Genomic DNA, 24,471 nt, shown 5'->3' with positions numbered 1-24,471 from the left:
CTTCTTCAGTGACCATTCACTGAATTCCTGTCATGTCTCCACAACTACAACTATAACTAGTGAGTTCTCTATAGCCACATCACAGTTATCTCCTCTCTTGAATGGGTAGACAGGTAGGTCTACCCCGCATCCATTGGAACTCAAGTTGCTTGAATTGGAAAGTTCTTCCCTCCCCCGTTGAGTTTGAGCAGCGCACATAAACAAGTTCCTTGCAACTGTTGTTGCACACGTTTTGCTAAATTTTGGGGGGCATTCAAATTTTCACTCTACTTCTACTTTGGGACTCCGCTGTCTATCCTCAATCCCACATCCAGGGCAATCTTGATAAAAGATAACACTGAGTTCTGTTATACCTCCATTTACTTTCTCCAAATATTGTCTAGTTTATTTTGCAGAACATACCAGTTCCATACTTTCTCAGGTTACTTGCATACAAGATGGCATCTAAGCTAGGTCTTGCTTAAGGTAAATACTACCACTTTCGTCTTCAGACACCGTAGACTTTTCAATTTTCTTTCTTAATTTTTATCTGCCTTCCTCATCTAGAAAATCTATAGTGACACTAAGGTCTCTGTTTAATCACAACCTGAACACTGACTTATGTGATCAGGCAGGCTCTTGATAGGTATTTATTAAAGAAAACATTGGATATTATTATCCAACACTGCTGGGTCTGTTGAGCACCCTTGGTGGAGATGGTGTGACTGCCTCAAGAGACTCTTCTAGGATTCTGAATCATCCATGGCCATGAAATCGGCCCAAGACAGGAACCAGTATGTGTTCCACCAGGTGGAGAGCAAAGTGAATGCTTCCCAATGGGGAGGAACCGTGCCCTTATTATCAGCATGCCGAAAGCAAGTAAGTTATCTGTCCTGGATAAGACGCCATGGTGGGTTGCAAAAATATGTCACTAAAACTGATACATAGCTGTAGATTTGGGCTTTAAAAACTGAAATGAGAAAAAAACAACAATTACACAGCAAATGTGATCTTTTGAAATAACTTTCTTCCCCTCGGCTCTGTGCTCCAAAAGTTACCGTTTTATTTTATTTTAAATTGCCCTATCATTGTCACTCCCAAGTTCCTCAGTACATAGTAATTATAAGACTCAATCTGTTCTTCCTGAAAGCCGCTTTTCCACCGCTCCGAGGGTAATTTCCCTTCTTAGTGCTCCTGCACAAAGCAGGCTGGCTCTCGCTGTTTTCTTAGCTCTATCACAATTAAAGAATAAAAGACCTATACTTGGCTATGTAAGAAGTTTTAAATCTTCAAGATCTCATTTTAAATGCTATCAAAATCTGTGTAACTTTTTCTATTCTTTGCATATAAAATTCTATACATGTTTTCCCAAATTAGCATATTTCATCTGCTAATGTTCTCCATTCAAAAGCAACTTCCGTTGCTAAGCATCTCAAGAATAAAAAAAAAAACACTTTTGAAGACAAGTACGACAGATTTAAATGACATTGTGATTTAATCCACTGTACTTGGGTGGGAAAGGCAATACTGATGAAAAAAAAAAAACAAAAACTAACTGGCCTTTTAAGAAAAAAATGGAAATACTAACATCAAAGGGATAGAAAATTATTTCTAATTTTTAAAACAAGTAAGGTATTGAAACAGGCTTTGACTGAAACACAGATAACTATAATACAGCTACAAAAATTGACTAATGTGAAAAAGACAAAAAGACCTAGAGATTAGTAATAGACATTGTTTTCATTCACAAGGTAACTTATTGCTTGTGTGTACCAATGCATGTGTATCTATTTGGAAGTTATTATTGTATCAGCAACCATTAATGGCAATATAGGAAGTATGATTAGACCACAGCCTAAAGATGTTAGTTGGGGAAAGCATCAGACCCATTCTATATACCCAGTCTACCTAACTCCAAAACAATAAAAAAAAAAAAGGCCAGTATTCAATAATTCCATGAAAAAAAAGTCCTAGGAAATTAAGGTGAGAAATATAAGAAGCATATTGCTAACATTATACAATTACACTGGACAACTTTAGGCAGCAGCCATAAACCATTTGTAGAAGTTCTATTCCAGGAATGGCTGAAGGTACCTGAAGCTGTTTATATAAACCCTGTGTGCATTTTTCTTTTTACACAGGCTTAGGATAAGGTTTAACTTAGGAATTAGCAACCGGGAGAGATTAGCAACACAAATAATAAATTTGAACAATTATCATATCCTATAATAAAAGTTGTTATGGGTTTTTTGCATATTTATCCATAGGTTCTCTGCTTAATATTTTTAAATCATGGGTAACTGAAGTCAGAGGTAGAAAAGAAAGTGAGCAATGGGATCAAAGCACTAATCTCTATTCCAGGCATTTGTCATTTTGTTTACAATAGCACAAGTGACTGGCAGGGATGGGTACTCATAACATAGCTACTTTCAGAGATAGGAAAACTGAAATTGAAGAAGCCCTTCCAATGTGATCTCTGGCACAGTGAACATACTGGAACCAGACCCTCCTAGCCACATGAAAGCCATCCGACGCCACTGGTTCTACTACACTGCAAACTTGTAAGCATTCTTTCGCATTGCCCATGCATATGCACTGAAAATAATACCTTCATTCTTTAGCTATGTCATTGTTAATGTAGTTGAGCATGGAGTCCACATGTGATCAGGCACAAACGTCCCATGGGGGATATGTCTCTGACAAATACGGCCAACTTTATTTTCAGATTGATTATATTGGTTAAATTTTTGCTCACTTGTAAGTTTATGAGCATTAAAAAATTGATCGTCACGTTATCCAGATGGGCACTGAAGATCACAAATCTGACTCCCATGGGCAAAGTACATGTAGGTGACACAAGAAATTTTCCAGGAAAAAAAAAAGGATAGAAAGTAGATGGAGAAATCTGATGAATGGTGAAATATTTAGCATTCAAATAAGTAGAAAAATTCTTTCCAGTTTTATAGAAACCACATATTTAAGATAAAGTCTATTTATACTAATTAATGCATATCTCCACTAAAGAGTGATAAATACAGAACAGCCACAAGCTAACAGTTATCCTTTAAATTGATGTAAGCCATTAATTCATTATCTGAAACATTTATTTCTATTTAATATTTGGAAAGGAAGATAGAATAGTTTTTAATACGTAAGACTTTGGAATAAGCTAGGTTCAACAACTAACTCTGCCACTTGTTATTATGAATGCTTATCACCTATAAAAATGAGGACAGCAATATAACTTATCTGCCAAGCAATAAGATTTAAATTAAGTGAATTAAAAATCAATGAATCACATCAATTTCCAAAACAGGAAATTATCTGGCATGATCTACTTACTAAATTAAAGATAAAATATATTAATCCATACTGAAATGGGAATTTCAGTCACATGAATACACCAGGGAGAACTGCTTCATTGTTCATGATGAAAAGCTACTATCACTGTAGACCAAGTTAGGAAGGAGTGTGAAAAAAATAGCAAGCTGTTTAGAGTCATCAAATGCTAATAGATAAGATAAAACACAAATATTTCAACACAATGTTTTGTTCCATAGAAACTACCCAGTTGAAAACCAGAGAGCCACAAGCAGAGTAATCACCATTCCTCACTAAGTTTTCCAATAAACCTAATGCTCAGTTCATTACAAATAAAGACTTCCTGGAAATAGAAAGTATAACTCTATGTTGAAAATTTATATTTTAAACAAATAGCCAGAAATCATCACTGGTTAATCATGTTCTTATAAAATATCTTTCCTGTTTAGTTATATAAATATTATGTATTCCACAAATATCAAAACCTTAAACTAAAGAAGGGAATCATGATGGGGGCGGTGGGCGTCTGGAGAGGCAAGCCACTGATGGGTGTCTTCCTCAGTCACTTTCCATCTTGGTCTTGAGATAGGACTGCTCACTGGGAAAAGAACTGCATCAATTCTGCTAGACTGTCTGCTCAGAACGCTCCAGGAACTCTCCTCTTTCCACCTCCCAAACTCTAGAATTAAGTGTGTGTAGCGGCAAGTTTATTGCATGGATCAAGTTCAAATGGGGAAAGTTAAATCCCCATCTTCCCAATGCCAAACTAAACATTGATTAATGCATAAGTCTATATTGTTAGCATTGACAGGACTACTATAGCAAAGAATTCATATTTTCTTCCAAACTGACAGTAGCTCATTCTCTAGGCTTTTTTTTTTTTCCTGGATGGCGAATTGCACATCATGTTCTCTATGATACCTAACTCCTGTGTAGTGAGAACCTGGAGCGTTATAGGTTGAATGAAAGAAAAATTCACAAATTATATAAAACAAAAGGTTAGAAACTACATTGCGATTGCTTTAAGGGTAGTCAAACAGGTAGCCAATGAAATCAAAATTTAAGAAAAACATTGAATAACTTTTATGTATTTCTCAATCATTGAGCGGGCTATTCTTACAATAGAAATTAGTTATTGCAATCTGAAATGTTTATTTAACTGGTTAGCATGCATTTTTATTTGCTAAACCTGGCAACTTAATATAGTTACTGTAATACATTAGGGTTTACACTTTTATTCAGTTAGTCATCTATTGATAAGTAGCAATTGGCCACTATAACTACTAAGTGATGTATTGGATGTTACTATGTGAAACTAATAGTTTTATACTCCAGGGTCTCAGCAATAAACAACACTGGCGGATTCTTACTTCTTTAATTAAGTGTTTGTTGTAGTTTATTTATAGTTTATAGAAGAAGAAAATTAAATAATTGCTAATTTTGCTAACATAATGTTAATTACAAAGTAATTTTAATTAATAAGTACTATTAAGAAAAATCAAGAGAGATGACAAGGTTGAAGATGGATCGAAGGTCACCATAGCTAGAGGATGCAGGACATCCCATTAATCATGGAGAGATGTCTTTCATGAAAAGAATTAGGGAAAGGACATGAAAGGAAAAGGAGCCTCAGAGGTAAAGGACCTTGGGAAGGAACAAATTTGACTCTGACAGGAAAATCATGAAGAACCATCTGAGCGTGGCCAGCAGCGAGCTGAGGCGTGATGGAAGCGTGAGACTGGAAGCAAGGCCAGGTATTGAAGGACGTTCCATTCCATGGTGTAGCTCTTGGGTTCTGTTCATGTTAAACATTTGGATTCGGGTCAGGGGAGAATGGCAACCAATACGGCGGGAAGTGAGATGAGTTGGAATATGTCCAAAAGTCTCCTTGTGGCGTTAGTGGTGGGGAAGTGGATAAGCGGACGAGTAAGTGAAGAGAAAGGTGGGAAGACTAGGCAAAGGGTGACAGGTGAGAGCATCCCGGCAAGGTAGAGGACTAGGAGGCAAACTGTGACCATCAAACCCACAGCATGTTGTGAGTGCATTTTAATCTGCCCCACAGAGGGGCTGTGACAGAAGGGGAAAATTCCACCAGTTTCAGACTTCAAGTTGTGCTGATCCTATTTGTCCTATTTACAAAAATAGAGTGTTTCCTTTGTCTTTCACCCTCAGTTGCCTATATTGGCATCATCGGTGGTTAGCCTCTATTTCCTGGAACTCACAGATGTCTTCAAACCTGTGCACTCTGGATTCAGCTGCTATGACCGGAGTCTTAGCATGCCCTACATTGAGCCAACCCAGGAGGCCATCCCATTCCTCATGTTGCTTAGCTTGGCTTTTGCTGGACCTGCAATTACGGTAAGAATTGACCCCAAATTTTAGTGTTTAATCCCAGAAAACAAAAACTGATTCAGTTTGTGTAGCAAGTGTGAAAAAAAAAAAACAAGAAAAGGATGAACTCTAACCCTTGGATTGGGAAGGTCTTGTCTTTGGGATATATTACATATTGACATTATCATGTAGTTGATTGCTTAAAATTGTTGGCATTTAGTTTTAAAAATTACACAGTTTCCAAAATGATGTTTGCATTTATGAAAAAGATTTTATAACTAGGCAATTATTCTTAATGGATACTATTATATTGGTGATATATTTTTAATTGATGTATTTCTCATGTTTTGTTTGCTACCTGAATTCCAGGGAGTTAAAATTAATTATTTTCTGTTCAAAAATGATTTTAATAACATTTATAGGTTAAATTTTACTAAATTAGTACTTTATGCTGACTATAATCAATGAGACTTACCAAGTATAAAAAGCTCAAAACTTAACTTTTGGTCATGTATTCATGCTTACTACACACACACACACACACACACACACACCCTCATACACATGCATCCTATCTATCAAACATGAATTAAAACACAGTTGTTTTTAGTATGAAATCATAAATAAATGTTGCAAAAGAAAATTGCAAGTTAAAATTACCAAAGACTATGCAATCAAAGAATTTCTATACAGAAGTTGGGGAGCTTCACATTTTATCTGATACTTTTACTTATGCATTTATATAATTATCTACAACCAAAACCGGAAAATCCAATACAGGGTTAGAACTAAACAACAATTTTTATATCCTCTTCATAATGAGTGCATGCCCACTTCCTGCTTTCAGCCCATCATCATCCCCTGGTATTTAACTTTCTTTGCTCTCTTTCCTACATGACACACTGTACCAACATGCACACTTGTTTAGTTGTGTGCATGCATTACTGACTAGATTCTGCATGTGAGGGAAAGGCATGCAGTTTGATCTTTCTGAAAATGTATAACATTGCTTACTATTGTACATTCTAAGTTAATTTACCTACAAATTTTGTGATTGCATTTTTTTTCTTTAGGGCATTTTTTTTCTTTAGAGCCGAGTAGTATTCCATTTTATATACATATAAATTTTCAATATCTATTCATCTGTTGATGGACAACGAAGTTGATTCCAATTCATTATTATAGTGAATAAAGCAACAATAAACACTGGTGTGCAAATATCTCTAGAGAAGGGTACGGGCTTCTCTGAATATATGCCCATAAATAAACACTGGAGTCACAGGGTAGTTCTATTTTTAATTTTTTGAGAAATTTCCAGATGATTTCCACAATGGTTATATTAATTTTGCCTCCACCAACAGTGCATAGGGCTTTCTTTTCTCTGTGTCCCCTCCAACATTTCTTACCATGATTATTGATGATAGCTATTCTCACTGAGGAAAGGTAATATCTTAAAGTAATTCTAATTTTTATATTTCTGATAGCTATGAATACTGAGAACTTTTTAAACGAGTTATTGGCCATTTATATTTCTCTTTTTGAAAATTATCTTGCCAGCTCACTTGTCTATATGTTCACTGGTATTTATTTCCTTGGTATTTAATTTCTAAACAGGTGTTTTGATGTGTTATAACACATCACAAATAGCATGTTTCCTGTACATCCATTGATAGATAAGGTTAGATGAGCCTTCCTGCCATTTCTTCTGCCCCCACACTACTTGCCTAAAAGAAAAGAAATACATTTCCTGGGTGGTATTGTTTACTTATGCCAGAAGGAGCCTTTGCTCATCTCAGGTTCTTTCACTACACTCATCAATGTTGAACATTTATGAAATTAAAAGGCACAATTAAACAGATCTTTTATAAGATTCTCTGATGCACTGGCCTTTTGAGTTTCAGTATATCAACAGTTTCTAAAAAGTTTCTTTGTAGATTTTCTAAACTCTATACTTTCATGTAACCATGACTCTGTATTCCAAGTATTACCCCTAGAGTAAATAATATTTTATTATTTATACTATAAATACAATTAATGAAATATTTGGATAAAATAATTAAAACCTAATTTAGTCACGCTGTAAACAAATGGTATTTGAGCTCCAGTGAATTGAAAGGATTAGAAGTATTTATGATGCACTTGGAAGCAGAGAAAGCTTTTTAATGGATGACATTTCTTCAAATAGCAACATCTTTCAGTAATTTTGCTTAGTCATTTGACCATAGATGAAATAGTATATTTGTTTTAAACCTATCACATCAGAAAATATTTCTCAGCCAGAATGCAATATATGGATTTAATTGATACATCTGGAATAAAACACATAGAGTACATCAGGGTGTGCACGACCCTGGTAAAAGGACTGCTTATATGCAATCATTGGAATAACTCACACTTTATAGATGTAAAGTCGTTTGTTCACTAAGCTATGAGTGAATAAACTGAGCAAATAAACCCAGTGTCACTTGGAAGAAGTCCAATTGCTACGTTCCCCATCAGAAACCTTTATCACATGATGCTTCCTCTCCTGGTGTTGCTGCATGTACTGGAAACAATAGATAGCCATCCACCGTGTGACCTTTTCATGTCTAAATTTATTGTTTTAAACTTTTAATATAGTACAATTAACATTAAATAACTGATCCATTTGCAGTGCCTACATTGAGTTGTTGGCAGCTACATGGGAGTGGTTGCTTCCATATTAACCAATACAAAACATCGTTCCATCCCTACTGAAATATGTATGGAATGGCTATACTCAATAGTACTTTTATACTTAGACAAGCTTTCCATGCATTTATTTTCCTTCTGCTAAATTAGAAAGTGTTTTGTTGACCAAATCTGCTTGTCAAATGTTTCTGATACTAACTCTATATTTATTTGATTCTTCTAAGGCATCTTGAAATTGATGTCAAGAATCTCAAAGTTAGAGCAGAATCAGCAACTGTGCGGTTGATTGAATTACTGGGTGTGATGAGCAAAATACCAAGGGGTGATTCTCTTAATCAAATTGAAATTCAGAGACATTTTCACACCTTTGACAAATGCAAGTAGACAAGACACAGCCAGAACTCTTTACAGTGCCCTAATTGCTTATTTCTCACTGCTTGCTAAATCCTCAGAATAAATTGCTTACATTTCTGAAGTGCTCAGAAAAATACATTTTCTCTTTGTTGAATTGACAATGTGTGAACGGATGATGCATAGTGTATACTTGCGAGTGTGCAGGTACAGTGACACTGTTGCTGACACCGTGTGGCCTTTGCAGATCATGGTGGGAGAAGGGATTCTATACTGCTGCCTTTCCAAAAGAAGAAATGGGGCTGGATTGGAACCCCACATCAATGCCGGGGGCTGCAACTTCAACTCCTTTCTCAGAAGAGCCGTCAGATTCGTTGGTGGGTGTGAGGAGCCAAAAAGAAAGAAAATGCTTTTCTGCACAGAAATACGATGTCTAATTACAGATATTAAACCCTTAAAGCTGTAATTTAGATGTATACATTCAGTACGCGTGAGTTTCACATTATTACAGGAAACTGTTTTTTTAAAAATCTGAATCTAAGATCTCTATCGAAAATGTGTTATTTAAAGTCATAGCCCTGATTCTGTGAGCTAGCATACCACACATTTCAGGGCATTCTGCCAAACTCTAGTTGAAGCATAAGTTTACCTTAAAATAGTTTCACAAAGTGTATGTTTTAGGTTTTGATATTTTTTTTCCCATGGGAGAAGGAGAAAAGTAGGGGCAAGTTCCATGTGGCCACTAATTAATTTGTTGTTGAAGCTGGCCTTGAATTCCTCAGCCTCCTGCCACTACCTCCCACATGCTAGGATAGCAAGAGCGTGGCACCATGCTTCGTTTTGTTTTTTTTTTAAATGTCAGTAGGTCATCGTTAGTTGACAAAGTTTCAGAAATTAACTTATTCACATAAGTGAGTCTGTTTCTTAGTGGTTTCATCCCAAAGTCACTGTGGATGGATATGTCACACTAGACTGCTACATCCTGGCTACTTTTTCTTGGTTAGACTCTTTTACACACACACACACACACACACACACACACACCTTACATTTTTTTTTAATGAAGCCTATAAGAAAACCACAGATCTGACTAAGTAAATATCTGACTCACACTAATTCCTAAATCACAATTAGCATGGGACCATCAGAATCAAGTTTGAGCCACAGATTTTATTTTACATTTTTTTTTTACTGATTTAAATGATCATCTACGATACCAGAAACTAACCTGAAGGTTTTATATTCATCCCAATAAGTCAATATTAGGCTATTTTTACCTATAACTTGTCAACATAAAGAAACTGGTAGCCTCATGTAATATCTCATGAATAATTACATGAAATTTTCTCTCCCTGACTGACTCTGAATAATTTCCTAAACCCTGCTTTTTGAAGGCATCTTCTTACCATCATATTGGTATGGTAATAAAACAGTATCCCGCTTAGAAACATTTGAGATAAGGAAATAGAACTCTAAGACAAAAAGCTGAACCCAGAGAAAGGTTTCCATAATAGAATATAATGCTATGGACAAAGAAGTGTATACTCTGAAATGATGCTGTCTGCAACCTCACCCAGCCTGAGCCTGCAGAGTCTCATTTCCCCAAATGTAAAATAAGTTGACTCCCTTCTTATTCAGTCTTTACATTGATCAAGCAAATCTCAGATCACACTGCCTGTGCTTCATGTCCAGCACATTGTGCTCTATGCTGTATCGTCTTAAGAATGACTCCTAGGTGGACCGAAGAGGTGGCTTAGTGGTTAAGAGCGTTTGCTGCTCTTTCAGAGGACCCCAGAATAGGCAGCTTACAACTGATTGAAACTTCAGTTCTGTGGGGTCTGACACTTTCCGTTGTTCTCTATGGGCACCCTCATACTAATGTTCATACTCACACACCTATACATAAATACATTAAAAAAAAAACAGAGTAGAGCCTATGCATGTGGCTCGGAACTGGGATGCAGAGATCAGTTTTCCATGCTGTGAATTCCTGGTGTAATTGGGAAGGAAGTGAGGCTGTGATGGTTGGAGGACAATGACTGGAGAAGAAAAATGGGAATCGGTGCAATCCAACACTCTTGGCCTGGAGATGATGAAAGGGTGCCCTTTAGAATGATTTCAGTGAGTGTCTCATGAATCAGAACGCAATCAATTGAGTCCGAATGAATTCAGGGAGGCAAGACAGCCTGGGAAGAGTAGGCATGTTCTAAATCATCTATGCCTTCCTTAGAAGGAACTATTCACATGATGAGCCAAGCAGGTGACTTCAAATAACATAGAGCTTGAGGATTTGTTATTTAAGATTGGTCCCAGACTATACAATTGAAAGTTTGGCAGGATATATAAGGACATCATCACCGAATATGGCAGCTCCCAGAGCTACCCAGGCTGTAACTTCTGTTTGGTTATTATGGCAAATCCTGCCTTCTCCCTTCTTTGCTTAATTATAATTCTCAGCAGCACTGCGCTTTATAGAGAAGTAGAATGGACTCTGTGGGGTTTAGTACCTGTGCCTACAGTCATAGGCCAAGGTGAGAAAAGAGTCCGAACCCCTCAGAAATGCTCAGGATTTTTAAATTACCATTTTAAAAACTTGTGTTGTGTACATTTTATTCCAGAGTTAAGTAACTTTTATTAAACTTGCTCTTTGACAGTTTTATAACTACATTTAATGCATGGTGACTACTCTCACCTCCTGATTTGCTTTTATCTCCTCCATCCCTGTCAACTTCTCCTCCTCCCTACAAGTTGTTTTCCACATTACTGAACCATTTAGCTACTGATGGACTGGGGAGTAGGGGCAATCATTGTCTTAATTAAAAATTCACCAGACTCCATAGACCAGATGCAAACCCATGATCACACAGATTGCGGTGAATAAGTTCAGTGACGGCAAAATAAAAATAACGTTAACGTAAAAGCATTTTCAATTCTATTGCATTTCGTATATTCTGTCCCTCCCTAATTTTTCCTCAATTTTTTTCCCCCAGATAGACGGAAAGTGACCTATGGTAAATCATAGTAAAAACTGACCTTAGTCACTGGAGACATGGCTTATCAGTTCAGAATACACACTGCTCTTGTAAAGGACCCAAGTTCAATTTCTAGCACTCACATCTGGCCACTCACAACTGCCTGGAAGTCCAGCTCTGGAACTCCGATACCTTCTTCTGTACTCTGCAGGCACCTGTACAAACATGTATCCAGACCTACACCTAGACATGCTTAATTAAAAGCAAATATTTATATATAAAATATTTTCCCTAATTGACAAGAGTGACTATGGTCTATTGACTATATAGCTGGTAAATTCTCGCTGTACTATTTTGCCCTTAAATATCAATGTAGAAGCTTAGAAAATGTTTATATTACCTCTAAAATTACCTTAGAGAAAATGACGGCACATTATAAGGTCAACACACTAATGTACAATAAACAGAGTTGACACTAATATAAACCCAGCGTTAGCCATCACGTTGGTAACAACATTTTCCGCTTTGCTTCTAGGAGTCCATGTGTTTGGACTGTGCTCCACGGCTCTCATAACAGACATCATACAGCTCTCCACAGGGTACCAAGCCCCGTACTTTCTGACTGTGTGCAAGCCGAACTACACCTCTCTGAATGTGTCCTGCAAAGAAAATTCCTACATCGTGGAGGATATCTGTTCAGGATCTGACCTTACAGTGATCAACAGTGGCAGGTTGGAAACAGAACTCTAAAACCATTCCATGCCAGTCCCTGTGTCGTGCAAGCATTGCACACCCAAGCATGCCGTTTTCAGTCATGATAATCTGTATTTTGCTTCCATTATCAATGCAACAACCAATTCAATGACCATAACATGAGATCTGCTAGTGACTTGTTCCAAATCCTTTTCTTGAAGTCTCCAAATTTCAGTTTCACAATTTTGCTACAAGTCCTCCTTTGCCTGAACTTATATTTTGTGTTCTACTACAATTGATTTAAGATAGCAATGATCCATTCGTTATAGCTGACAGACTCTATGTGCATTGGACTCACTTAGTCAAATACCAAAAATCTGTGTTCTGTCTCTTCTTTATCACTTATTTTAAAATTATATGAATTTTTCTTTTGCTCAAGTGTACAAAGAAGCAGCATAAATACATAAATGTTAAACAGCTCCTGACTTTAAAGTTCAGAATGTTAAGGACATGAAACTACTACTACATTAAATTATTTTCAGTCAACAAAGTAAAATACACTTATAAGACAAGAGGAAGTTTCTGAGGTGCTGAAAAAAAATCAGTAGAGAGATGCAGAGTTCTAGATAATTATTATAAAAATTGGAGTTATTATTTTTGACTTCTCAACAAAGCAAATTCCCATGGACTATTTAGTAATTTTGAATTTATGCTGAAGAACCATGTCCTGTATTCTTTCTCAATACTTCCACATTTTATTGTCTATAACAATATAACAAGTAACAAATAATTAGAAAAGAAATAATATCAATGACGGTTTTTTCCATATTTTTATTCCACTGAGAGAAATTTCTAATCCTTTTCCTGTGTTTCTTCTCTGTGTATGTTCCACTGATCAGTGTCCCAAATGAAGTTTGCTCCTTAAGTTGTTCAACTTCAGAAAATTCTGTGTTGTTTTAGAAGTAACAGTCACATTTAAGTAAGCTCTGCAGAGAGGCAGTTTGTTAAAGCAGGGCTTTTCTGTGCATTTTAGAGTATAAAAGTACATTAAGATCTACTGGTATGGGAAAATAATGTCCTTACTTATTGCCATGAAACTATTTCAGGGCAGAAAAAGCACATAAAACATCAAAGCCCTATATTTTATGGACTTTAACAAGGAATTGATCTAACTGCAATCAAAACGCAGTTATTTTCCAACTTATTTCATGTGTCCCTTTGCCAACCTCATACTTATCTTCCACTTCCTTTCATTTCATTTTTTACTAAAAAGTATGTCACCACTATTCTTTAATACTCATGGTGGCCAGCAGTGTTCCCAAGGGTTGTAATCACTCTGGTTTTTCTCAGTAAACCAAATATAAATTAGGGTTATAACTTCTTGTTTCGTGACCTGAAGTTGAACATCTTACCCTGCCTTCTTGCAATAGTGGCTGGCAGCACATTCAGACTAAATGCATAATTTGACTGTCTTCCTTTGGCAGAAAGTCATTCCCGTCCCAACACGCAACCCTTGCTGCCTTTGCTGCTGTATATGTGTCGGTAAGTAATAAGCTCCTGGTTGCTAAACTGTGACCTAGAGAAAAGCTGAGGAATGAGTATTTCCTCCAGGTGACTAATTAGATTATAATTTAATACAATAGCTTCTAAAGCCATTATCAAATGCTACTTTTCATTTTTTTAAAAAAGGAAGAATCAAAGAATTTTTCCACAATGAGTCATAATATTTGCTTACCCTTAGGCCCTTTGAACACAATACTTGGCGGGGAAATATTTATGTGATACACAAATGTGGCAGAAACCAAAGGCCTTTTGTTAAGGAAGTGTACAAAGACACAGACAGGAACACAGCTCTCAGTATTTATGTAACAATAGCGAGTTCTAGGTCACGGTCAATTTGATAAGTGTTACACAATGAAGAGTCCTGGTGTTTGATTGACACCACAGCCTGAGTAGTCTTTTGTGAAACGAATGTACAGAAATTTTGTGATATGTTAGAGGGATATTAGGATTCTAGGGGAAAACCTACTGCTTTGATATTTTGCAGACTTTCCTGCAATTAAAGGAGAGCTAGGCTGTGTATTTTATGAATGTTGTCATGCACTTCCCTCTTAGGTCAGTTGAGAACTTAGCCATAGCAAGGGGAATGGGTGAAAGTTATGTCAAGTTTGTCAGCCAAACTTTTGAGTTGAACTTTTTATTTGCTTAGACTTTTCTAACACAATGGCCTTTCTAGCATACTTACCTCCCGTCTTTCATTTTAAAGATGTACTTCAATTCCACATTAACCGATTCCTCCAAGCTCCTGAAACCTCTCTTGGTCTTCACGTTTATCATCTGTGGAATCATCTGCGGGCTCACACGGATAACTCAGTATAAGAATCACCCAGTCGATGTCTATTGTGGCTTTTTGATAGGAGGAGGAATCGCCCTGTATTTGGTAAATAACATTCTTACTATTTCGTGAAGTGCAGTTTAATGTGGAAAGGCATGCATGGGATATTTTGTACAATAATAACTTACTCATGATGCATTTATATTCATGAGAAAATCCCACGGTGCCTCTTATTCTAGGGCAAATTATTCTCTACATCCAATAGAATGATTTAATGAGTTCTTCTTATGAGCCAAGATTGATTTGAGAATTGTTATATAACTTTCTTTCTTTATTTTTTATTGAGAAAAGGAAAAAAAAAAGTATCCGCCTCCTCCCAGGCTCCCGTTTCCCTCCCCCTCCTCCCACCCTTCTCCCCCTCCCCTCACTCCTCTCCCCCTCCCTCTCCAGTCCAAAGAGCAGTCAGGGTTCCCTGCCCTGTGGAAAGTCCAAGGTCCGCCCCCCTCCGTCCATGTCTAGGAAGGTGAACAACCAAACTGGCTAGGCTCCCACAAAGCCAGAACATGAAGTAGGGTCAAAGCCCCGTGCCATTGTCCTTGGCTTCTCATCCACCCTCATTGTTCGCCATGTTCAGAGAGTCCGGTTTAATCCCATGCTTTTTCAGTCACCGTCCAGCTGGCCTTGGTGAGCTCCCAATAGATCAGCCCCATTGTCTCAGTGGGTGGGTACACCCCTCATGGTCCTGACTTCCTTGCTCATCTTCTCCCACCTTCCGCTCCTCATTGGGACCTTGGGAGCTCAGTCCAGTGCTCCAGTGTGGGTCTCTGTCTCTATCTCCATCCATCACCAGATGAAGGTTCTATGGTGATATGCAAGATATTCATCAGTATTGCTATAGGATAGGGTCATTTCAGGTTCCCTATCCTCAGCTGCCCAAGGGACTAACTGGGGACATCACATGGTAGGGAGGGAACTTAGGGAAACAGGAGGATTGGGATAAAGGAAGGTTGGACAGGGGAGCACGGAATCACAATTCTTAGTCAAGGGAGCCACCTTAGGGTTGGCAAGAGACTTGACCCTAGAGTGGCTCCCAGGAGCCCATGGTGATGTCCCCAGTTAGTCCCTTGGGCAGCTGAGGATAGGCAACCTGAAATGACCCTATCCTATATTCCTTTCTTAAAGAAAGCACACGGGGTAATACCCTGTATACTGAAATTTTATACATGAGGAAAGCAGATATAAGTAAAACTAGGAATAGTGAAGATTTAGTAAAAGTTGCTATAATTTCCCCCCCCCAACAACACAAAGTGGCACTTTTCTGAATGTAGCTTTGTTCCAACCAACAGTGAAGCTTTTTAACCTCTCAAACACACTAAATACCTTCGAGATGAGTATCTGCATTATAAAGAGACCGACGTTGCCTATTGAACTCAGTCATGCACACATCCTTTCACTCACCTTCCTTATTCATTATCTACACATTGTTATCCACTATAAAACTAAGGAAAATAAGATGACTCCTATGCTCATGTGAAGACAAGCATCAGCATGAATGGTTACAACATACTTAGTGATGGGATGTGATTCCTTGTGCACAGAAAACTGCCAAAGGAACATCAAGTAACCTTTCTAGAAAGGATATGGCTAAAAATATTTTAAGGTAAATAAAATAGAGAGCTCATTCGGGGGAAAGAGATTACCACGCAAAGATGTTAAAGAGCAATCAGAGAGAAAAGGAAGTGTTGGAGTGAGAAACAATGACTAAATTTATAACTTGGAAGACTGGACTTATGGTTATCACACTAGTAGACTAGATAAATAATCCAGCTAACATATTGCTGGATAGAAACACATTTAAGGAGTTCAAGATTATTAAGTAATAGGCATTTTAGTAGCTATGTCTGAAGGGCAGAAGAGCCATGAGTACTTTGGAAGCCAGGGCCATTATTTATAGCTGCATCATTGCATTTATTTAGAGTATGTAAAATTGCCAGGTCACAGAGTGAAAAAGTTTCCAGGATAACCAATATGCTGGTGACAGACATGAACAGGCAACAAGAAGGAAACTACTGGGCTGACAGAAATAAAAACCAGTTGTCCCTAGCCACAGTCATGTGGTCTTGGTACTTGTAAGAATGGAATCACAAAAACAAATGATCTCGAAGAAGAAATATTCCCGAGGTGTGCAATGATTTCCTCTTTATAAGCAAGCAGAGCTGGTGATAACACTTTAAACTTTACTCTCACATGCCCTCTTCAGCAGAGAGGGGCTGGATCAGCCTGAAGTCAGTGGGGAAATCATGGCACATAGGCCAGGGTGGCTATTGGAGTACTGACTGGCAGTGACTGAGTGCTGTAAAGGAAGAAAAAAAGAGCTTCCACTCCATAGTCTGTGCATCTCCTTGCACTCGTGTAAGATCATGGCACCCTAACACTCACATGAGTGTTCCAACCAATCCAAAGGATGTAGGTATGAAGTTCAACTCATCCTGGCCACTCACAGTCTTGATTCTTTACCCACAGAACAAAAATATTGAAGTAGACGTATAGAGCACAAAAAAGTAGGGCACACAAACCCCTGGTTTGATTTCCAATGGCTCATTAATTAATTAATTAATTATGACTTATGTCATATTTCTTTCAAAATAAGAATTAAATAACTATATTACCATTCTGAGCACTAAATATTATACAATAGGGTCAGAACTTGAAGTTCAATGGCAGATTTTTTTCAAATTTACAAATGCAATGCAATTATTGGTAGAGTATTAGGAAGCCTATCCTGGTGGTAAGAGCACAGGTAGAAGTATTTAAAAGGAGACACTAAAGGATAGCCAGGGCAATGCTCACTCCTGTAGTCTTAAGAGATTGAAGCAGCAGAACTGCAAATTCATTGGTCTACCTAGTGAAATCTCAAAAACAATAAAAAAAATCAGTCTAAATATAATGGCACGTGCCTGAAATCCTAGCACTTGAGAGGCAGAGACAGATAAATAGCTGTAAGTTTGAGGCCAGCCTGATCTACATAACAAATTTCAGGCCAACTAGTGTGACATAGTGAGATCCTATCTCAATACACACAGACACACACACACACACAGACACACACACACAGAGAGAGAGAGAGAGAGAGAGAGAGAGAGAGAGAGAGAGAGAGAATTTTATTTTTATTCCATTTGCACTCTGTACTCTGAAATTGGTGCATTATCATTCCTAAATATATGCTACTCCTCACTGTCAAGCAGTCTATAAAATATTAAAACTATAAAATCGCATTACTTAGACGTAAGTGGTAGAACCAGCCACCTTCCATTGAAATAACTCACAGGTAGACACCGGCTTCATGAACCTGTCTCTGGAACTCCAGCAGGCATTAGATCTCCTGTAACCCGGGAAACAATTTTGAAACCGAAATATAACCTTTTCCAAATCTCAAACAAATAAAATTGAGGGACTAAGAACACAGGCAAAATTAAGTAAAATTTGGCCCACATTTGATACAAAGCAACACTTTAATCCAACTTTCCCACTTAAAGGTCAAGTTTGAAGCAGACAGGAAGGCTGAAGTCAGCGTGACTTGCAACAATGTATGTCGCTGCCCTCATTTCTAAACCCCACTCCAGTGTTTTCAGGAATGGTTCCTGTTCTATATTTCCCCCGCACTCCTCTGCTTGCCATCAGGAGTGATTGAAAATGGAAGGGAACATGAATCATTCAAGCCTCTTGGGCTGTCACTCAAAAAGAAGCTACTAGTCCAAAAAAAAAAAAAAAAAAAAAGAAAGAAAGAAAGAAAGAAAGAAAAGAAAAGAAAAGAAAAGAAAAGAAAAGAAAAGAAAAGAAAAGAAAAGAAAAGAAAAGAAAAACTTTAGAAGGCAGGGGAAAATGTCGGTACTTCTCTTATTGGCTATCTTTCCTTTATGGGAGCTCACCAAAGCCAGCTGGACTGGGACTGAACGAGCATGGGATCAAACTGGACTCAGAAAGTGGCTGACAATGCGGACTGACTGAGGGCCAATGATAACGGCACTGGAATTTGTCTCTACTGCATGTACTGACGTTTTGTGATCCCAGTCTATTTGGATGCACACCTTCCTAGGCCTGGATGGAGTGGGCAGGGCCTTGGACTTCCCACAGGGCAGGGTACCCTGCCTTTTTTTAGGACTGGCGGGGAAGGGGGAGAGTCAGTGGAGGAGGGGGAGGGAAATGGGAGGAGGGGAGGAAGTGGAAATTTTGAATGGTATTATTTATAAAGCAATAAAAATTTAAAAAAAAAAAACATACAGAGGGTGTGCCAACTTCTGGAGGAACTGAAAGGAATCGTCCTTATTTCTAAGCAATTAGTCCAATGATCTAGATAGTTAAAGCTATTTCCTGAGTAATTGTACTTTTTTCATGGTTCTATTGGTCCTCGGCTTATGCTCAGTACCTTCCTCAACTGTGGATATTCTAAGAGGAACGTGATTAATGGCATCTTCTAGTGTGTGATGTTTGTTGTTTTCCCTCGAACACCAGGGCCTGTATGCTGTGGGGAATTTTCTCCCTAGTGAAGAGAGTATGCTCCAGCAGAGAGATGCCCTCAGGTCACTGACAGACCTCAGTCAAGATGCCAGCAGGGTTTTATCAGCTAAAAATGGTAGCAGCAGTGATGGAATTGCTCACACAGAGGGCATCCTCAACCGAAACCACAGGGATGCAAGCTCCTTAACAAATCTCAAGAGGGCCAATGCTGACGTAGAAATCATCACCCCTCGGAGTCCCATGGGCAAAGAGAGCATGGTGACCTTCAGCAACACGCTGCCCAGAGCCAATACCCCCTCAGTGGAAGACCCTGTGAGAAGAAACGCGAGCATCCACGCCTCCATGGATTCTGCCCGGTCCAAGCAGCTCCTCACCCAGTGGAAGAGCAAGAACGAGAGTCGCAAGATGTCCCTGCAGGTTATGGACACTGAGCCAGAAGGGCAGTCACCACCTAGGTCCATAGAAATGAGGTCCAGCTCAGAGCCTTCCAGGGTAGGGGTGAATGGAGACCACCATGTCCCAGGCAATCAATACCTCAAGAACCAGCCTGGCTCTGTCCCCGGGTGCAACAATAGCATGCCTGGAGGGCCACGCGTGTCCATCCAGTCCCGCCCTGGCTCCTCTCAACTGGTGCACATCCCTGAGGAGACCCAGGAAAACATAAGCACCTCGCCCAAGAGCAGTTCTGCACGGGCCAAGTGGCTGAAAGCCGCAGAGAAGACAGTGGCCTGTAACCGGAGCAACAGCCAGCCGCGCATCATGCAGGTCATCGCCATGTCCAAGCAACAGGGCGTGCTGCAGAGCAGCCCCAAGAATGCCGAGGGGAGCACCGTCACCTGCACAGGCTCCATCCGCTACAAAACCCTGACAGACCACGAGCCCAGTGGCATCGTGCGGGTGGAGGCCCACCCTGAGAACAACAGGCCTATCATTCAGATCCCATCCACCACCGAGGGAGAAGGCAGCGGCTCCTGGAAGTGGAAAGCTCCAGAGAAGGGCAGCCTGCGCCAAACCTATGAGCTCAATGATCTCAACAGGGACTCGGAAAGCTGCGAGTCCCTCAAAGACAGCTTTGGGTCTGGAGATCGCAAGAGAAGCAACATCGACAGCAATGAGCACCACCACCATGGCATCACGACCATCCGAGTGACCCCAGTGGAGGGCAGCGAGATAGGTTCAGAGACGCTGTCTGTGTCCTCCTCACGCGACTCCACCCTGCGCAGAAAGGGCAACATTATCTTGATCCCCGAGAGAAGCAACAGCCCTGAGAACACGAGAAACATCTTCTACAAAGGAACGTCCCCCACGCGGGCTTATAAGGATTGAGCAGTGGCCCTTTGTGCCAGCATATGGGTGACCACCACCACCCTCAAAACCACACGTTTATTCTACCTGTGCTTTTTTGGTTTTTCTTTTCTTTTCTTTTCTTTTTTTCAGGAGGATTTGGAAAGCCTTCTTGCCCAACTAGATTGTTCACCATCAGTCCGGACCTCTCATGGAACTACCACAGAAATCGTGGCGATTTTACAGCAAGGGAAAGGAAAAGCACAAAGCAAGGCCCCAATTAATCTCTCCATCTGAACAGTTCCTAAGATCCGCCCGTCACGGAGGCTTCACAGAGGGCAGCATTAAGACCAAGCGATTTCCTTCGATGTATAGTACTTAACTTTCTGAATGTGCCAACTTTGAGATTTTTTTTTCATTATAATTAGCTGTGGAAACCCAAACCACACAGGTTTTCCCTACAGCAGAGGCCATGCAGTATTATATATTATTCATTTTTTTTTTTGGTGAATCTGCACCAGAAGCTCAGTCTGGGAGGTGCTGATTATTCCAGTGCATAGACCATGTAAACTCTCAAACTCTACTTAGCTGTGAAATAGTGGTGTGCGATCCCTCGTCAGAGAAATGCTCCTTCATTCCGAAGATGTGGTAGATTAGGTCATCCTCGGCAGATTAGGCCATCCTTGGCTTCCCTGTAGTGGCTCTCTCACAGTGAAAAAAAAAAAAAAGTTTAAAAAGGGTTCTGAGCATTTCTTTGAAAAAATGCATTTTTCAATATCTGAAACTCTGTAGGAATGTTTTCAGTTAAAGGGAATAACTAGTTATCTGCACCAATTTTCTCCTTTTTATTTAAGTATTGGTAATGCTGATTTCTGGTATTTTTAGTGAGTACATTTGCATAGTTAAAACATTGTTTTAGAGAATATTTTGAAATTACTGTGATTATATTTTCCACTTTATGGCTTCTCTTTAGTTTATTAAGTGTTTTTGAGATCACACATATATTCTTCTATTTTAAAAAGAAAAAAAATAACTATTTACATTCCTTGTGCAAACTACACTGCTGTGAACTCATAAATAAGAAAAAATCTGAGCCAAAAGTTGAGCTTGTGGGTTCCGTTGCCAGACATGTTGGTCCAGTTCAAGATGTCTCCAATCTGATGGCAAAGGTTACAGCTTCAGTAAGCAATGATAAGAAATCATTTTGTTCCAGCGCGTTTCATCTTTGCATTATCTCACTCATAAACTGGAGCCACGATGGGGCGAGCATGACTCTCTTCCCTGACATGCCTGTAATGAGACACTAACAGTAATAATCTCGGCAGACGCTAATCGAGAAATAAAAGTGTCTCACAGTATAAAGTAAGAAAGTGTATCTTCAGGACGTCAGAGTAGACACAGCTTTTGTGCATAGACTGCAAGCTGTAGTTTTGGCTGCCTGTCTTGAATCAAAAGCCTTGAGCCTCAATCAAAGGAAACCATGTTATCGGTAGCAAGAATACCATCAAAACATTTTGAAGTATCCTTCCAGGTTAGAGAGTTATAGGGTGGAGAAATATTTGGCTCTTGAAATTTGGTATTAAATACTTTTATGCCATGTCTTAAGAATTATATTGTACACTTGATTGCCAAGAGGCAGCAAAAAGAAAACTGCAGAGCTGGTTGGTCTGACCTCAGTGCAGTTTTCAGTGAGAACAACTGTCCAGCAAGGAACGCTCTCATCCCATTATCCACTTCTACATGCAAAGGGCAGAGGTTTTTTTTTTTTAGAGAACTCAACCTCCTAAGGCGTTAGGAATTTAGCTGAAACCAGCAGAATTGAAAACTCTGGCAATAAAATACAGACTCAACAGTAACCCTTCTGGCAATTTCCTTCTCAGAGAAGGAAGTGGGTGTAAAACGTTGCCTTCCCCACTTCTACCATCACCACCATCGCGATGTCCCCGCCTACTGGCCTGGCCAGTTCCTAGAGGGAAGGGTGGACTGGGTTTAGTACTCTGAAGAAAAACCAAGCTGCAGTATTTGAGGTGCAGTATATGATATTTCCTAATCTTTCATATTTCTTAACAAAAAAAAAGATTTTAAAGTACTTCTCTAGTCATTGAATTCTTTTTCTTTACATACTATTGATATATTCTTTTTCTACTCCAAGTGCCAAAGGCTACCGTTTTTAATGACTTAACAAATTGTACCACATTGTTAAGAAACTATAATGATAGACACTAGGATTCAGACCTCTGCATGTATATTTGATAACACATCTTTTGTAAAAAATGAATAATTACAAAAAATTTGTTTACATTCCACTGGTACCTTAATTTAAAACAAATCAGACTAGCAGGTGTTATCTCTCCTTAGTGTTCTATTTATCTTATTTGCTAACGAGAGCACTTCTTCTTTTGTTAGGCTGTGCTTTATTGATGATAAAACCAAGTATTGAATAAAGAGAGTTAATTATCTTTTTAAAGTAAATAAAATTATGGATATATAATATATACGAAGTATTGTGTTTAATAAAATGTTATGCGATGTTTTCCACACTGAGGAAGTTTGTAAAGTGCTACAAATGTATTTTGTTAAGTACAGATCGAAGCTATCGTGTGAGTATATTGTGCTAACATCATAGAAATAAAGATTAGATTTCTTCATCAAAACTGGAATATGTGGGTTTTTATTTAGATAGACTAGGAATTGCTAATAACTTGGAAAAAGCTGAGGAAAAGTATAAATATGAGTTGTTATGATTAATAGTTGATGAGAAAAAAAGAGTCTTACTTAAAGAAAGGAAAAGTTTGTCAAGCCAGATGTTTCTTTGTTTATTTCAGGAGCCTGGAGAGATTGTTCAGTGATTAACAGCACTTCATTCTTTTCCAGAGCATCTGAGTTCAGCGCCAAACACCCACAAGAGGCTCACAGCTGCCCATAACTACATCCCCTCTTCTGGCCTCTGTGAGGACCTACACACATATGGCACACACATATACACACACAGTTCAATAAAAATAGATCTTTTAAAAAAAAATTTTGTGCCATGTTTAATATAGAAGATCTCTTGCATTTAGACATACTTTTCCACTCTTCAATACTATAAAATACAAAAAAAAAATGAAATAAGAAAATCAGTGGTCTTAATGTCTAAAAATGGTCAATATACCCTTCTCAATTATTACCTTACTTATTACACCGTTGTAGGCAGAAAAGTTGCAGCTTTTCTTAAAAGAGTGCTTGTCAATTAAACTATAAGAGTCCACTCTCTGACTTTTCTGATCTATACTTTATTAGAAATAGTTAATACAAGGTTTTGGACTACAACCAAGATTTATGCTTTAATCCAATGACTTTATGCTCTCTGAACACAAAGTGACAGTTATCTAGAAATTCCACTAAGTTTGTTCAACTGTTCAGGAGCAATCATTTTCATGGATACCAAGGAATGAGATCATCACTGCTACCTAGATAAACCCATTGAAAGCTACCATGAAATTATGGAAATATTCTGGTTTTAAAACAATATGAAGCCACAAGGTGTGTCTTACAGTAATTTAAGGGGTTTTTAAACTCCTTTGGTTCTTGAAATTTTCATTTCTGAATCAGCTAAACCAGCCATTTGATTCTTTCTGAAGAATAGCCAGTAATACTTCATAAGTTTCTGTGGATTAGCAATACTGTTTTACCCAGTAAATAAAGCTCCTGATATGGAAACAAAATAACATGCTCGAATATCTAATGTTGGCCCTTTAGGCCAAAAGGTTAGGAGAAATAAAGAAATACAGGATGATGAGAGCCTGTGTCAACCATTTTGCCATATATCAAAAGGGACTCCCCAAAATAAACATCGTCTGTGAGGACTCAGGTGAGCAGCTTCTGAACTGTACACCTGAGAAGCTGTTGTCATAGCTATGCCATTTCTTCCTTTTATAGGTTAAGAGATTAATGGGGTTGTACTCCACACCCCAGAGCTAGGAACACAAAAAAATCATATGTGGTTGCATGAGTAATCTAGTTAATATCATTGAA

The 24,471-nt window shown here is 38.5% G+C and overlaps 1 protein-coding gene across 1 annotated transcript in view; it reads left to right on the top strand.

The window, feature by feature from the left end:
* Positions 1-23,109, top strand: part of Plppr4 (phospholipid phosphatase related 4) — a 36,657-nt gene extending 13,548 nt beyond the window's left edge. The window contains exons 2-7 of the mRNA XM_005357193.2: positions 5,473-5,658; positions 8,900-9,029; positions 12,160-12,355; positions 13,802-13,859; positions 14,584-14,757; positions 19,165-23,109. Of these exons, the coding sequence (XP_005357250.1) occupies positions 5,473-5,658; positions 8,900-9,029; positions 12,160-12,355; positions 13,802-13,859; positions 14,584-14,757; positions 19,165-20,496 (2,076 nt within the window). The 3' untranslated portion in view covers positions 20,497-23,109. The remainder of the gene's footprint in view (positions 1-5,472; positions 5,659-8,899; positions 9,030-12,159; positions 12,356-13,801; positions 13,860-14,583; positions 14,758-19,164) is intronic.
* Positions 23,110-24,471: the final 1,362 nt, after the last annotated feature.

Source organism: Microtus ochrogaster, chromosome 21, assembly GCF_000317375.1.
Source record: "Microtus ochrogaster isolate Prairie Vole_2 chromosome 21, MicOch1.0, whole genome shotgun sequence".
NCBI classification, from domain to species: Eukaryota; Metazoa; Chordata; class Mammalia; order Rodentia; family Cricetidae; genus Microtus; species Microtus ochrogaster.
This window is presented reverse-complemented; position numbering and strand designations above follow the sequence as displayed.